Source organism: Schistocerca gregaria, unplaced genomic scaffold (assembly GCF_023897955.1).
Source record: "Schistocerca gregaria isolate iqSchGreg1 unplaced genomic scaffold, iqSchGreg1.2 ptg000561l, whole genome shotgun sequence".
Lineage (NCBI taxonomy): Eukaryota > Metazoa > Arthropoda > Insecta > Orthoptera > Acrididae > Schistocerca > Schistocerca gregaria.
The window spans coordinates 47,554-62,998 of record NW_026061954.1 but is presented as its reverse complement, the minus strand read 5'-3'; the positions used below and the strand labels follow the sequence as shown (position 1 = coordinate 62,998).

General features: G+C 44.7%; 1 protein-coding gene across 3 annotated transcripts in view; it reads left to right on the top strand.

Moving 5' to 3' along the window:
- LOC126314467 (pleckstrin homology domain-containing family F member 2-like) overlaps window positions 1–15,445 on the top strand; it is a 112,484-nt gene that overhangs the window by 60,314 nt on the left and 36,725 nt on the right. For all 3 annotated transcript variants that reach the window (XM_049992435.1, XM_049992434.1, XM_049992436.1), the window contains exon 6: window positions 12,126–12,232. In XM_049992435.1, coding sequence (XP_049848392.1) covers window positions 12,126–12,232 — 107 coding nt within the window. The remainder of the gene's footprint in view (window positions 1–12,125; window positions 12,233–15,445) is intronic.

Genomic DNA, 15,445 nt, shown 5'->3' with positions numbered 1-15,445 from the left:
GACCTGGATAGTATCTCCATTGTTATCGCGCAGAGAAGGCATTGATTGTTTCTTGCCGCTAACATACTTCACATATGACCAGAATTTCTTTGGATTTTCTGCCAGGTTTCGAGACAAAGTTTCATTATGGAAACTGTTATAGGCGTCTCACATTGAACTCCGTGCTAAGTTTCGAGCTTCTCTAAAGGATCGCCAATCGTGAGGATTTTGCGTAAGGCATTGTTATTAATTAAATTTCTCTCATGTTAATCCTGTTGAAAGCGCCGTCCAACTGTGACTGAAGTTTTGAGTGACACTACTGAAAGAGAAATGTGCCACCTGCAAAATGGAAGACTTCAACCATTCAAATTGTCGTATTCCTCATGTCAGTCAGTTCCTCAGAATAAATCTTCAAATTGGTAACTGGACAGTTTTGAATTACATTACAAATGACTGAGTTTTGATTGTTCGTAACTTTTGATCAGTTCATCCCCCCCACCCCTATACTTTGATAACCTTTTGGTAAAATGTTGTACTTTGCTGAAGTTTTGCAGAAGTACATAACTGCCTTAATCACTGCCTTCAGTTCTCTGGATTAGCTCTCCAACATGGAGCATACGTGCATTTGCTATTTCTCCACACTAGTTCACATTATGTTTTAACACCAATCATTTCCATTATAGTTCACAACTTAGTTCTCACTCAAATGTAATCCCTCCCACCCTATTTCAGTTGGATAATACAGTGGCTGTCAAAGGGGTCAGAACATTGTTCTTGCAAAATGTTGTATATTGGATCCATCCCTTCCCAATCAATGCCTCCGCATCATCTTCTTTGTGCGCCACACCTCACCGGCTCTGGACTCTGGTACCTGTATGTTGCATGTCTAAAGTGTCTGCCTGCCATCTATCCCTCACACATTTCTATCCTGCATGCCTGCTGCCTCGTTTACAGTGGGAATTTGGATTAAATTGCTGCATTCCATTAAAAAAATTAACTTCAGTAACTTTTTTTGTTGTACATGCTTAGTTATTTGTGCACTTTGGTACCTTTTAAAACTTCACTTTAGAAAAAAACCTTTTTTCTAATGAGCTATCGATAAAGTCCAAATGTACTTCAAGGGTTGACATGTTTTTAAAATGTAGGCGTGTCCTTTCACTGTTCATAGTATCAGAGAGATAACTGCTTCAGCACATAGGTCAGTTATGAGGAGCATTAATATTTAACATTTTGCATGTTTTTCTTCAACTGAGTACGTATTCAGATTCCACATAGTAACTTATATTATATCCTATTTTTTGTTTTACACTCAGGTGTCTACTGTTAATTTAACTGACATTTGTCAGTTTTTGTACTGGTACTCTCTCTCCTTCTGCTCTGGTTGCCAACTAAATAATAAAGTTAATATTGAGAGGTAGCTATTGTGCATGAAGAGATTTTATATAGTCACTTTCCATGCTTATACAGTGAAATAGCAGCATGCACCCCTTTGCAGTAGTGTGTGACTATACCTTGTCATATGATAAAATTTAGTTCCTTAATTGCCACTCTTATACTTCACTTTGCATTATTGAGTGAAAGTGACAAGTACAGGTACACTGGCTATGGGTAATATCTGTGGCTTGGAGCCACATTTCTTCCAAGAATCTCCTACTCAACTACACATAGTGCAAAGTTATTTACATTTCTGTGGAGTCATCATCTGATGCATATGAAATAGCTGAATAGAGATGGTTTCACAGTCGATAAATTACACGAATATAAAGTGGGGCATAGGCTTCAGAGCAAATGATACTGTAAGGTATAGAAAATGGATGACAGGTATTTCATTTTGGCAGTGTGAATATATCTGTAGTGTGTTATTTCATTCAGAAGATTTGATTCTGTAATATGTAACATCATAATATTCTACATTGAAATAGAACTGTTTTAAAGTTACGGAAGTGAATTGTCCCAATCTTTTTCTTCCTCTTGTCACTTGGATGAAAGCATGAAACGCATTATGTCAAAAGCTACTTCACATTGTTTCATTGCATGATGAAAATTTGGTACAAGCAAATTACATGGTTTAATGAAACAGTTCCTTTAAAATGGGTGTTTCTTCTGTGGCTAGGGGAGCCATTTAGCTATAACTATGCAAAAAGTATATAATTTAATTATCCAAACTGTGTTAGAAGCTATAAGTTGTGGGAGGAATGATGTAGTAGCAGTTTTAATAATTGATTCTAGTATTCATTTTGCTATGCTACCATCTTGTCTCTGTTAATTAGTTCCTTCCTAATTAGGAATATCATTTATTTGACTGTGACACATCATACTGTGAAATGGTAACTCCTCTTTACAGTAGTTGATCAGTAATTATGACTTTACTATACACTTAACTACAAAATGATGCAAGCAAGCTGTTGTTGTTGTTGTTGTTGTTGTTGTGGTCTTCAGTCCTGAGACTGGTTTGAAGCAGCTCTCCATGCTACTCTATCCTGTGCAAGCTTCTTCATCTCTCAGTACTTACTGAAACCTACATCCTTCTGAATCGGCTTAGTGTATTCATCTCTTGGTCTCCCTCTACTATTTTTACCCTCCACGCTGCCCTCCAGTACTAAATTGGTGATCCCTTGATGCCTCAGAACATGTCCTACCAACCTATCCCTTCTTCTAGTCAAGTTGTGCCACAAACTCCTCTTCTCCCCAATTCTATTCAATACCTCCTCATTATTTATGTGATCTACCCATCTGAGCAAGCTACCACACATGAAATAATTCTTATGCAAATAGATGGGGAGATGCTAACTGTAGTTATTTGTTTCCAAACTTTTAGATGTTTGAGGGTGGGACACTAACATCACAAATGGAACACATTAGCCGGAACAATTGAGCCTATCTGCATTTCTACTTGCAGAAAATGTTAACATGTAAAAGACCTCAGACTGAGCAGCATGTAATTAACTAATAATCAGTAATTAAATGTACAGTTATAGCTGCATTGAATTGATGGCACAATGCACACTGTGGTGGATGGTCTTTTAATTACAACTGTGAAAATCGTATAATTCTTATAAATATAAGTGTGCATAAGTTCACTGTCTAGTAAATATGTGAAAGACTGCATTCAAATAGTGGAAACTCCAGATTGGAATATCGACAACATTAGGAAAATGATAGGTTGCTATTCACCATAAAGATGACATGTCGAGTTGCAGCCAGGCACAATGAGAAGACTTACACATTTAGCTTTCGACCCAAGCCTTCTTAAAAACACAGAAGCCAGCACACTGCTTGCACACATGACTGCTCTCTGGTGCAGCCCCAACCAGAAGATTTGGATTTGGCTTTGGTTGAAAACTCAATATGGAACAGTCTTTTCATTGCACATGTCAGGAACTCAACATGTCATCTTTATGGAAAGACAAAATTTAACTAACATTATGCAAAAACTTGAACTGCACTGGTTAGCACTTTAATTTTCTCACACATATTGAAATTAATATTTTCACTTAACTTTATTCACCGCAGTGCCTCTACTGCTTAGTAATGAATTTGGAACTCTTTCTTGTAAAGTCAGCTTTGTTGAATATGCCACAGTTATTTGACATATTTGTTACAGGAAGCTGATTTATTATTCAGATGATCCCATTGCATTAGTTGATTTTAGAATATATGAACTTTAGCTTGTACGAGATTTCTTTTGTAATTGTTAACTACAAAACAAATGTTTTAGGCACAGGGAATGTAGTATTGGGTTGCACTCACTACTTAACTAATAAAATGTGTAAGACCATTTGCAATGAACAGACAAGAGATTATTCAAAATAAAGCACCACGATTGAGAGAGGTTGGCTTCACAGTTCAAAAACATGACTTTCCCTAATGGCCTCCTGAGACATATGCACTGATTACACACATATTAGCCGATTACACAACACACGTAACACAAAATATGTTAGTTCATAGTTGCTTCAATGAACAGATAATTTGCCTCTGTTAGGAATGCTTCATAATTTCAAACAGTTGTGTCTGTTAAAGATTTGGCTCCATATAAGCTGATGAATCTTTGTACAAATAGCTAGCCACTGTCTACAACATTCATTAGGATGGCCATTCCACCAAAACAAAACTGGCTTTTAAATACTTGCAGATATAGAACCAACATCGCAATGGTATACAGCTGTTATGCAGGGTGGAGCAAGGAAGACACAGTTTTCACTATTGAGTAATTGAAACATGGTTTTATTTTTAAAAATCTTGTTTTTGAAATTTGCATACCTTAATTAGGTTCAGAAAATAATATCGCAGAAACGATGTCCTTCTTGCTGGACACAAATTTGGATCCTCATATGAAAGTTATTCATGGCTCATTCCAACATCTAATTCGGGGAAGCTTCAATTTCCTGACAAATGGAAGTCTTGAGGTCATCAATTGGACGGGGCTTGTTCATGTACACTACTGGCGTCGAGCAACACCACAAAAAGAAGTCGCAGATCGATAGATTGAGTGAGCATGGGGGCCAAGGAACGTCACCATATCGTGAAATTACATGTGTTGGGAACATTTGTTGAACCACTTCCATGGATGCTCTTACCGTGTGAGCTGGCACCATCTTATTGGAACCACATTTCTCTCATGCTAAATCAACGCATTTTAAGTTCTGGGCAAAGAAAGTTGTTTAACATTTCGATCTAGTGCACTGATGTCACAGTAACTGCAGTTTCTACCTCTTCAAAAAAATTAGTGTCCAACAAGCCCTGTCTTAGAGAAAATGCACCACACTTTTGACTTTTGAGCTGTAGAGAGGTTTTTGGTGTAACTCACGTGGGTTGTCAGACACCCAGTACAGACAGTTCTGTACATTAACACAACCATTCTCTACATTCTCATAAACATTTAGATGAAAATTTGTTTTATCACCAATGAATATTGGGATATCTGCATCTTTTGTAAGAATAGTGTCCACTATGTCACAAAATTCTCTATGCTGTACAAAATCTGTTTCACTTAGCTGCTGGACAATCATGTTGTACAGGTGAAAATTGAGCTCATTGCATATGATAAGAAAGGCATACCAAGTGATACAGCGTGTCACCTAGCTGATCATTTCGGACCAGCTAGAACTGCCATTCTTACACTATATACATTTTCCAGATTCGAACTGAATAGGATAAGACCAGGTGATTTCTTTTCCATCACAGATCCAGTATTCCTAAACACTGCAACCTCTTGAAGTATAGTGTTTCAGTCTGGGTCAACATCTCGATGCCTAACATTAAACTTTTGATGAAAAAGATGTTGAACCATGACCACAGAATATTTGTTTCTAAAGAATTGCTTCACTGTGAACACACGACACTCTATACTCCAATATTCCATAGCAACTGAAATTACTGTGTCTGAACTGCCTGCCGACAGTCACTCGAGATCAGTAACCCACTCATTGATGAGTACAAAACATGTTTCCTCTGCTCCACCCTGTATAACAGTTGATTTAAGAAGTAGCATTTAGTCCAATGAAGAGGTGGGATAGGATTGCTTTCTTTGTCCAGCAGTAAATCTCCTAACTGATGTAATAGCTATTTCTTTACAGCCATTACTCTCTCATGTACTACGTAAACTTTTTGACAGTACTATTTAATATTTTGTTTTATGTATGACCTAATTGAAGTAGTAAAGATCTTAATATTAACAGATATTATCTAAAACACAATAAAGAATGAAGTTGATTCATTCTAATCTTTATCGGTAGGTAGCAGCATGTTGCGGTGCTGTACTAGTGTGTCATGCAGCTCTTTGTTAATTTGTGCTACTACCACTAGATGGAGCTGGCTTACACACTGTTGGTAGCCTGTATTATGCCAGATTGTCTGTGCTTACACCCCCCCTGTGGGTTCGGGGGTAAGAATAGGCCCACGGTATTCCTGCTTGTCGTAAGAGGCGACTAAAAGGAGTCTCAAACGTTTTGGCCTTGTGAGATGGTCCCCTAACGGGTTTGACCTCCATCCTTCTAAATTTTCCGAAGAGCGAGCCGATTGGGGAAGGGCGCCTTACAAGGAGCGATGTGTCCATCATGCATTACCATCTCTAGCCAGGTTTTGTCGTCATCGCTTAGCAGTCCTGCTCACCTACCATCTCTTGGGCGTGGATTTGTTCTTGGGTGCAGTTTATTGCAGTCTGCTATGCTGTGTCGCTTTATGCGCCAATGACGATATTGGACTACATCACCTGAAATCCAGCACGGTAGCCAGTCCGTTGTGGTGGGGCCGCCATGTACCCTGTTGGTTGTAGCCCCCTAACTACAAAGGGATCGCTCTGCTGATGCCAGCGCCGTTAACTCCCCACGTATGCCAAGGAGTAGATGCCTATCTCCTTGGGGCATTGGGACTCCCGGCAATGGCCATCCTGCCAGGTGGTCGTTGCTGAGGCTGGGTGGCGCCCGTGGGGAGGGCCCTTGGTCGGAGTAGGTGGCATCAGGGCGGATGACCCGCAATGAAGCGTGGTACATCATCTCTTGCTGGCGGCCAGCTGCCAGCAGTCTCTAAGCGTTCCAGGGCTCAATACAACGCAACTACATATGACCCCAAATCGTTCCCCACCCTGGCTACACCATGGGAGGACCGAAAGACTAACGATGCCAGCGAACCATACTCGCCCTGCTACCTGGTGTGTACGAGAGCTGATGGTGAATCCTTTACATCCATGAAGCCTCAGTTCTTCGTCGAGCACTTAGAGGACAAGTTCGGGGAGGTGGAGGGCTTGTCCAAAATGCGCTCGGGCTCGGTTTTGATCAAATCGGCGTCTTCCGCCCAGTCCCGCCGGTTACTCGATTGTAACAAGCTGGGGGATGTTCCGGTTACAATCACGCCCCATAAGAGTCTTAATATGGTCCAGGGCATAATATTCCATCGGGACCTTCTATTGCAGTCCGATGACGAGCTTCGCGCCAATTTAGAGCGGCGAGGTGTTCACTTCGTCCGGCACGTACATCGTGGTCCAAGGGTTAAGCAGGTTGCCACCGGTGCCTTCATCTTGGCCTTCGAGGGTGATACTTTACCTGAGAAGGTCAAGGTGATGGTCTATCATTGTGACGTCAAGCCCTATATCCCTCCCCCGATGCGGTGCTTTAAGTGCTGGAAGTTCGGGCATATGTCTTCCCGCTGTACTTCCAGCCTCACACGTCGAGATTGTGGATGCCCATCACATCCCAATACTCCATGTGCTCCGCCTCCCATCTGTGTAAACTGCGGAGAGCACCACTCGCCTTGCTCGCCGGACTGCAGGATCTTCCAGAAAGAGTGCAAAAACATGGAGTATAAGACCCTGGACCGCCTGACATACACTGAGGCCAGGCAGAAGTTCGAACGCCTCCATCCTGTTCGAATGACTGCCTCTTACGCCGCGGCTACTACTGTTATGGCCCCATTAGCTCTCCCTCAGACTGCCACCTCTCAGAGCCGGAATGCTACACCTGCCCCCTTGATGGTGGGGGGCACTTCACTCCCTGCTGCTCCTGCACTACCTGCCTCAGGAGCAGCAACCCCCCAACCATCGGGGACATCAGTCCCCACTTCTAAGCTGGGGAAGCCTCAAACTTCCCCGGCTCGAATAGCACAGAAAGGGTCCCTTGGGTCCCTTCCTTCCCAGGTTTCCGCCTCTGGGAAGGGTGACGTCAGCCAATGGAAGAAAAGCAGACCAGCGGCTGATCGCAGGGATTCCCGCTCCTCCTCCGTCCCGGAGACTGACTCGCTGGAGCCCTCCCAGCCAATGAAACCCAAGGACCAGAGAGACAAGACGAAGAAGAAGAAGACCTCTAAGGCCAAGGACCACGTGGTGGCATCCACCCCACTGCTCCCTACAGGCTCTGCGTCCGAGGATAAGGTGGAGATCCGGGCATCCGCTGAGGACCTGGATCTCGCCGGCCCCTCAGACACCATGGAAGCAGATTGTACTGGTCCTCCATCGGTGGCAGCAGGTGACCCAGTGGCGTGATCTGCCTCCTCGGCCCCTTCACGCCTTTTTCGGACATGGACAAAGCGATACTCCAGTGGAACTGCAGCGCTTTTTTCCACCACCTTGCTGAGCTTCGCCAACTCATCAGCAGTCACCCTTTCCTCTGCATTGCCCTACAGGAAACTTGGTTTCCGGCAATGCGGACCCCTGCCCTACGTGGGTATCGGGGTTATTACAAGAACCGGGCAGCTTATGAGAGGGTATCTGGTGGAGTCTGCGTTTACATCCTTAACTCTGTCTACAGCGAATGTGTACCTCTTCACACACCTTTAGAGGCTGTCGCTGTAAGGATGTGGACGCCTCAGCCTATTACTGTCTGCAGTTTGTATCTTCTGCCAGATGGTGATGTCTCGCGTCGCGTCATGTGTTGGCTGCATTGATAGCACAACTGCCTCCTCCTTTTGTGTTACTGGGCGACTTTAACGCCCATAACCCCCTGTGGGGTAGCGCCTCGATTACTGGCCGGGGTAGAGATGTCGAGACTCTTCTCTCGCAGCTTGACCTCTGCCTCTTAAACACGGGAGAGCCGACACATTTCAGCGTAGTCCATGGCACATTTTCAGCCATCGACCTTTCTATCTGCAGCCCCGGACTTTCACCATCCATCCACTGGAGTGTCCATGACGACTTATGTGGTAGTGACCATTTCCCCATCTTTCTGTCACTACCACAGCGTCACTCTTCTGAACGCCCCTCCAGATGGGCTCTGAATAAGGCTGATTGGGGCTTGTTCTCCTCTCTCGCCACTATCGCACCTCCTTCCCATGACACCATTGATGCGGTGGTTCAGTCGGTCACCACCGGCATCGTTTCTGCGGCGGCATCTGCGATTCCCTGTTCATCCTGGTCCCCTCGGCAGAGGACTGCGCCTTGTGGCGCCCGAGATCGCAGAGGCGATTAGAGATCGCCGGCGGGCTCTTCAACGCCATATGCGGCACCCGTCCTTGGAGAACCTCATCGTTTTTAAACAGCTCCATGCCTCTGCCCGACGCCTTATTCGCCAACGGAAGCAGGAGTGCTGGGAACGGTATGTTTCCACCATTGGCGTCTGTACCTCTGTATCGCAGGTTTGGGCTAAGATTAGGCGACTCCATGGCTATCGGCCGCCTGTCTCTGTCCCTGGGCTTTCGCTGAATGGAGTGGTGTGTACTGACTCCGACACGATTGCGGACCGGTTAGCAGCGCATTTTGCTCAGTGTTCCGCATCTACGAATTACCCACTGGCCTTCCGCCCCCGAAAGAGTGGTTGGAAAGTTGGAGGCTTTCCTTTCACACGCGCCATGCGGAGTCGTACAATGCTCCTTTCAGCGACTGGGAATTCCAGAGTGCACTATCTGCTTGCCCTGATACGGCTCCTGGGCCAGACTGCATCCACAGCCAGATGCTGAAACACCTCTCTGTGAATTGCCAGCGACGCCTCCTAGGTGTTCTCAACCGCATCTGGGTTGAGGGTGTGTTCCCGTCTCAATGGCGAGAAAGCATCGTCCTCCCCGTGTTGAAACCTGGCAAGAACCCACTGGAGGTGGACAGCTACCGCCCCATAAGCCTCACCAACATTCTTTGTAAGTTGCTAAAACGTATGGTGAGCCGGAGGTTGAGTTGGCTCCTCGAGTCTCGAGGCCTTCTGGCTCCGTCTCAGGGTGGGTTCCGTAAAGGCCGCTCTGCCGTCGATAATCTGGTCTCCCTAGAGTCTGCCGTCTGTACAGCCTTTGCACGCCGCCAACATCTGGTTGCCGTCTTCTTCGACATGCGGAAGGCGTACGATACGACTTGGCGATATCACATCCTGGCCACACTTCATGGGTGGGGTCTTAGGGGCCCGCTCCCGATTTTTATTAAGAATTTTCTGTCGTCTCGTTCCTTCCGCGTGCAAGTTGCTGCGTCCCATAGTTCCTCCCGGGTCCAGGAGAACGGGGTCCCACAGGGGTCTGTCCTCAGTGTCTCCCTGTTTTTAATTGCAATCAATGGGCTCGCTGAGGCGGTGGGATCGTCCGTCGCAGCTTCGTTGTATGCAGACGACTTCTGCCTCTACTACAGCTCCGCTGGCATTGCAGTTGCTGAGCGCCAGCTGCAGGGCGCTATCCGTAAGGCGTAGTCGTGGGCTGTAGCGCACAGCTTCCAGTTTTCGGCCGCTAAGACCTGCGTTATGCATTTCTGCCGGCATCGCACGGTTCACCCTGAGCCACGCCTTTACCTTGACGGTGAACCTCTTGCTGTGGTAGAGACGCATCGGTTCTTGGGACTGGTATTTGATGCCCGGTTGACTTGGCTGCCTCATATTAGGCAGCTTAAACAAACATGCTGGCGGCATTTAAACGCTCTCCGTTGCCTTAGCCACACTGGATGGGGTGCCGATCGGTCCACCCTTCTCCGGCTGTATCAAGCGCTGATCCAGTCCCGCCTTGATTATGGGTGTGTGGCTTATGGTTCGGCATCGCCATCAGCGTTGCAATTGCTGGATCCCATCCATCACTGCGGGATCCGACTCGCCACAGGAGCATTTCGGACAAGCCCTGTTGACAGCTTACTTGTGGAGGCTGGTGTTCCTCCATTGCGGATCCGGCGCGACCGACTTCTGGCCGCTTATGCTGCCCACGTTTGTAGCTTGCCAGGGCATCCCAACTACTGTCTCCTGTTCCCGCACTCGATCGTCCATCTTCCAGACAGGCGGCCCCTGGTCAGGGTGTACGATCGCGGTTCGCATCCGGGCTCTACTGTGTGGGATTGAGTTTTTTCCTCTCCCGCCTGTTTTCCGGGCCAATCTCCGTCTGCCCCCTTGGTGTGTGCGCCGACCATGCATTCGGCTGGATTTGGCACAGGGTCCGAAAGACTCGGTCCCTCCTCCGGCCCTCCGCCGCCGCTTTGTTTCTCTCCTTGCCGAGTTTTCCGGATCTGCCGTGGCCTATACCGACGGTTCGATGGTCTCTGGTCGCACTGGTTACGCTCTTACTCTAGAGGATCATTGTGAGCAACGGTCGCTGGCACCCGGGAACAGTGTATACACTGCCGAGTTGGTTGCCATCTATCGCGCTCTAGAGTATATCCGCTCCCGCTCAGGTGAGTCCTTTGTCATCTGTAGTGACTCCCTGAGTGGTTTACGAGCTCTTGACCAGTCCTTTCCTCGTTCCCGTCTGGTGATGGCCATCCACGAGTCGCTCCATGCTCTTGCCCGTTGCGGCCGCTCCGTGGTCTTTGTTTGGACCCCAGGTCATGTTGGCATCCCGGGCAATGAGTGGGTTGACACGCTGGCTAAACAGGCAGTGAGTTCACCGGCTCTGGAACTCGGCCTTATGGAGTGTGATCTCCTGTCTGGAGTGTGATCTCCTGTCGCTTTTGCGCCAGAAAGTGCTTGGTGCCTGGGGTGACGAGTGGCGCACCCTGCCCACGCCCAACAAACTTCGGGCGGTGAAGGAGACGACCGGTGTGTGGCGCTCCTCCATGCGGGCCTCTCGGAAGGACTCTGTCGTCCTCTGCCGGCTGCGCGTTGGCCACACGTGGCTGACGCACGGCCATTTGTTGCGCCGGGAGGACCCACCGCTATGTCGCTGCGGGGCAGCTCTGACGGTGGTCCACATTTTGGTGGACTGCCCGCTTTTAACAGGACTCAGGCAGACGTTTGCGCTGCCTGATACCCTCCCTGCCCTTTTATGTGATGACGTTGCTATGGCGGACCTCGTGTTGAGTTTTATTCGGGCAGGGGGTTTTTATCGTATGATTTGAGTGTTTGTCCTTTTATTTCCTGTATTGACTTGGGCCTTTGGCCTGTGGTTTTAAACTGTGGGTTTTAATGTCATTTGGTGGTTGGCTTTTCCTTATTTTTATGGTCGGCCAACGACCTTCACACTCGGTGTGATTTTAGTTCCGTTTGTCTGGTCTTTGTCTGTCTTTCTTGTATTGTGTCGTCCCTTGTCTCAGTTCTCCGTTTTTAACGACTGACAGTTTTTATTTCGTGTGATTTTATCGTGGAACAAGGGACCGATGACCTTAGCAGTCTGGTCCCTTCAATCCCACACCCAACCGATCTGTGCTTACAGACATGCGCTGCCAATGCATAAAACAAAAACTGATTCTGACGAATTTATATTGATTGTAATACATGTATCATTGCAATTTTTGCTGTGTTCAATAATACCCACATTATTTACAGGTGGTAAAAAGGCGGTAGAAGTTCATGCTGCTGTCTGGGTACCTGATTCTGAGGCTGCTGTCTGCATGCACTGTAAAAAAACTCAGTTTACTGTGCTGAATCGACGGGTAAGTCAGATTTTTATAAATGTCGTTTGTTGCATGTTTAGTAGAAGTGACGAAGTTAGTGTAGCAAAAATCACAGTAGTAAGAAATCGAACTCCAATAATTTCAATACCAGTCTCTGATAATTGTTTGCATAAAACTTCATGGATTCATCAATCATCAATTCATTCATTCACTCATTATATTTCATAAATCCTATCACAGGGTGCATACGGCCCGGGACAACAGAGAGATCTGGAAAAAACCCTGGAATTTTTTCATCCGGGAGAAAACTGGGGAAAACCCGGGAATTTGTTAGAATTCTGGGAAGTTTTCATTGATTTTGTTTTCAGTAAAATTTTTGTAATTTTGACTTGTAAGAACCTATATTTTAACAAAGGATATTACTGTATCCCACTACTGCAGAATAATACTGCAGCAATAAAACATGAACGAGAGAAAAAACGAAAATAAAACTTAAATTGCAAAGGAGTTGCACGATATGCAACAACAAAACACAGTGTGCATACAAGCGTCTGCCAACAGCAAAATGTGCCATAGGCTTTAGGAAACCTATGCAATGCTTCGTAACAACAAATTGCCACCGTTGAGCGTGACGTCCCAACTGTTTACATTAGATTTGTTTTAGTAGTTACGAGTGGAATCATGTGCATGTGCAGTACCTTCTCCCACTTCTGCCTACACAAATGTAGCTGTTGACTGTGTAAGCAGTCGCAGCAAGCAGCTAGATGCTACCAGGGAAAAATTTGCCGGCACACCCAAGCTCCCAGATTCACGCATGTGCATGAGAAAAAACCTTGTTTTGCAAAGCGCCTAGCATCCTAGGTCTATTGATTATTCATATGATTTTGAAAAGCATCCCTGTCGATTTTTGAACGCATTCTAAGTTGATTTCTGAATGAATCATAAGTTGATTTGTGAATGTGTGCATAGTTTACGTGATGTCTCTGTCAAGGGAATCCTTGTTGCATCTAGAAACAAACTTCCCTGCAGATAGAAAACAAACTTCCCTGTAGACAGAAGGGGATATACGAGCTGATTTTTATAAGAAATTTGTAGTACTACTATTCGATCTCATGCTTAAGAAACTGGAGCGTATGAGTGAAGTGTGAAACTATTTCCTAATTTAAAGCTTTTTGCTTGTAGTGGGCCTAATAGGCATTTGATATTGGTACTTTGTGATTTATATTCTGTCGTGTTATAAAAATGACCATTTGTGCCAAAAGTGTCTAGTTTCTTTGGTGTGTTTTACAATTGCTGCAGTATTAGAAAGGCCAATATAGTCTTATAGCCCAGTGACAAAATAGACATAATCAGATCGAGAAACCACACCAGTCTTGTGTATTATATGAATTAACAGTTTTTTCAGTATTAGATAATGACATTTTGATTTTTCATGTAGCAAAATGTTTGATCAACTTTGATGAGGTAATAGATTCTTTCGCAGAAAGGAAAGCACGCCATGTAAAGCTGTAGCAAGATTAGATGGAAAAAAATGCTAGGAGCTACTTGAAGAAATGTGTACTTTATTGCTTGGCTCTTGTCTTTATTGGTTTTATGTATCCTATATTTAATTTTATGTCGTGCAAAACAGCGAGTTGTTTGCTACTAGGCAATAAAGAGTGCAAATTTTCTGAAGAGTTCTTGTTCTCCTGATTACAAATAATCCCATCCGCTATTAATTGCGAGATATACATATTTTTTAAAGTGGAACAGACTGTCAAATTGACCGACTGGGAGCAGGAGAGGCACCACAGAACATTTTAATTTCCACTATCCTGAATATATTTTGATAGCATCCATTACAAAATATACACATTTCAATTCCACACAGCGAAATACAGTGATGTGCGATGAAAGAATGCTGTCTGAAGAGACTTGGCACTGCACTTTGGCACACTTACGACCAAACAACGTGTCTTACGTTTCCTAACACACGTTTTATGTTTCAGACTTTTCAGACAGATGTGCACTACAAGATTTTTTAGTATTGGCCCGGTTAGCAAATATCGTAGATCCAGGGCTGATGCGCAGAGCATTCTGAGTGGGTAGCCTCCATGTACCCGTGTTTACATTTAGTGATTTTGCTGTTTCTACTACATTTACTCTCATGTCAAATGAAAACAAAACGGATATCTGTGGCCAGGAGCTATCAAGTGAATGAAAATACATTCACATAATTACGGAAGGCTAAAATATGTTATTGGTTTTAGATTTGATTTATTTCCACCTTTCCTGACAGTGAAATTATTTTTGTTTGTTTGCTAAAGAAATTTGACTTTTATTAACCTTTTCCGCAGAGGCAGTCAATGTATTTGAAACGAAATATTTAATTCCACAGTACTGGCTAGTTTCAACTGTTCGCTGCATTTTAAGTGCACGTTTTCATCTTGTAGCATGTATGGCATTATGCCATAATAAAGAACCAAACATGATGTAATACAGTACTGGTGCTCCAAGAAAATTTAAATCCCGAAAACCACCCTGAAAAACTTAATATCAGATCGAGGTCTACTTCATTGGGAATCTGGGCATATGAATGTGCACTTTAAGTATGCACTTTAAATGTGCACATTTAAGTATGGTTCACGAAATTTCAATGCTCTTGGAATATCTTCTGATGTCTTGTACGTACGTACATACGGGCTTCCTACGTCCAGGTGTGTTGCCTGTTATCTGCACACTCAGGCAACTGCTGAGACAAACCCATTTCTAACAAGTCGCGGGAAAATATTGTGAATGGTGGCTTGAAAGGCATCACTTTCAAAGTAAATATCCTTTTACGTAAGTTGAACTATGTGCGAGAATGTACCATGAATTTCTTAAATCAGAGAGCGTTGACTCTCATTTGACGAGCATTTAGAAGAATTTCGAACCCTGAAGATCAGACATTTATGTCACTATTAAAAATTTTACTGGCACATTTGTGTGATATAAGATCAGATGGGTAGATCACTTAACTAATGATGAAGTATTGAATAGAAATGGGGAGAAGAGGAGTTTGTGGCACAACTTGACAAAAAGAAGGGACCTGTTAGTAGGACATATTCTGAGGCATCAAGAGATCACAAATATAGCATTGGAGGGCAGCGTGGAGGGTAAAAATCGTAGAGGGGGACCAAGAGCTGAATACACTACGCAGATTCAGAAGGATGTAGGTTGGAGCAAGTACTGGGAGATGAAACAGCTTGCACAGGATAGGGTAGCATGGAGAGC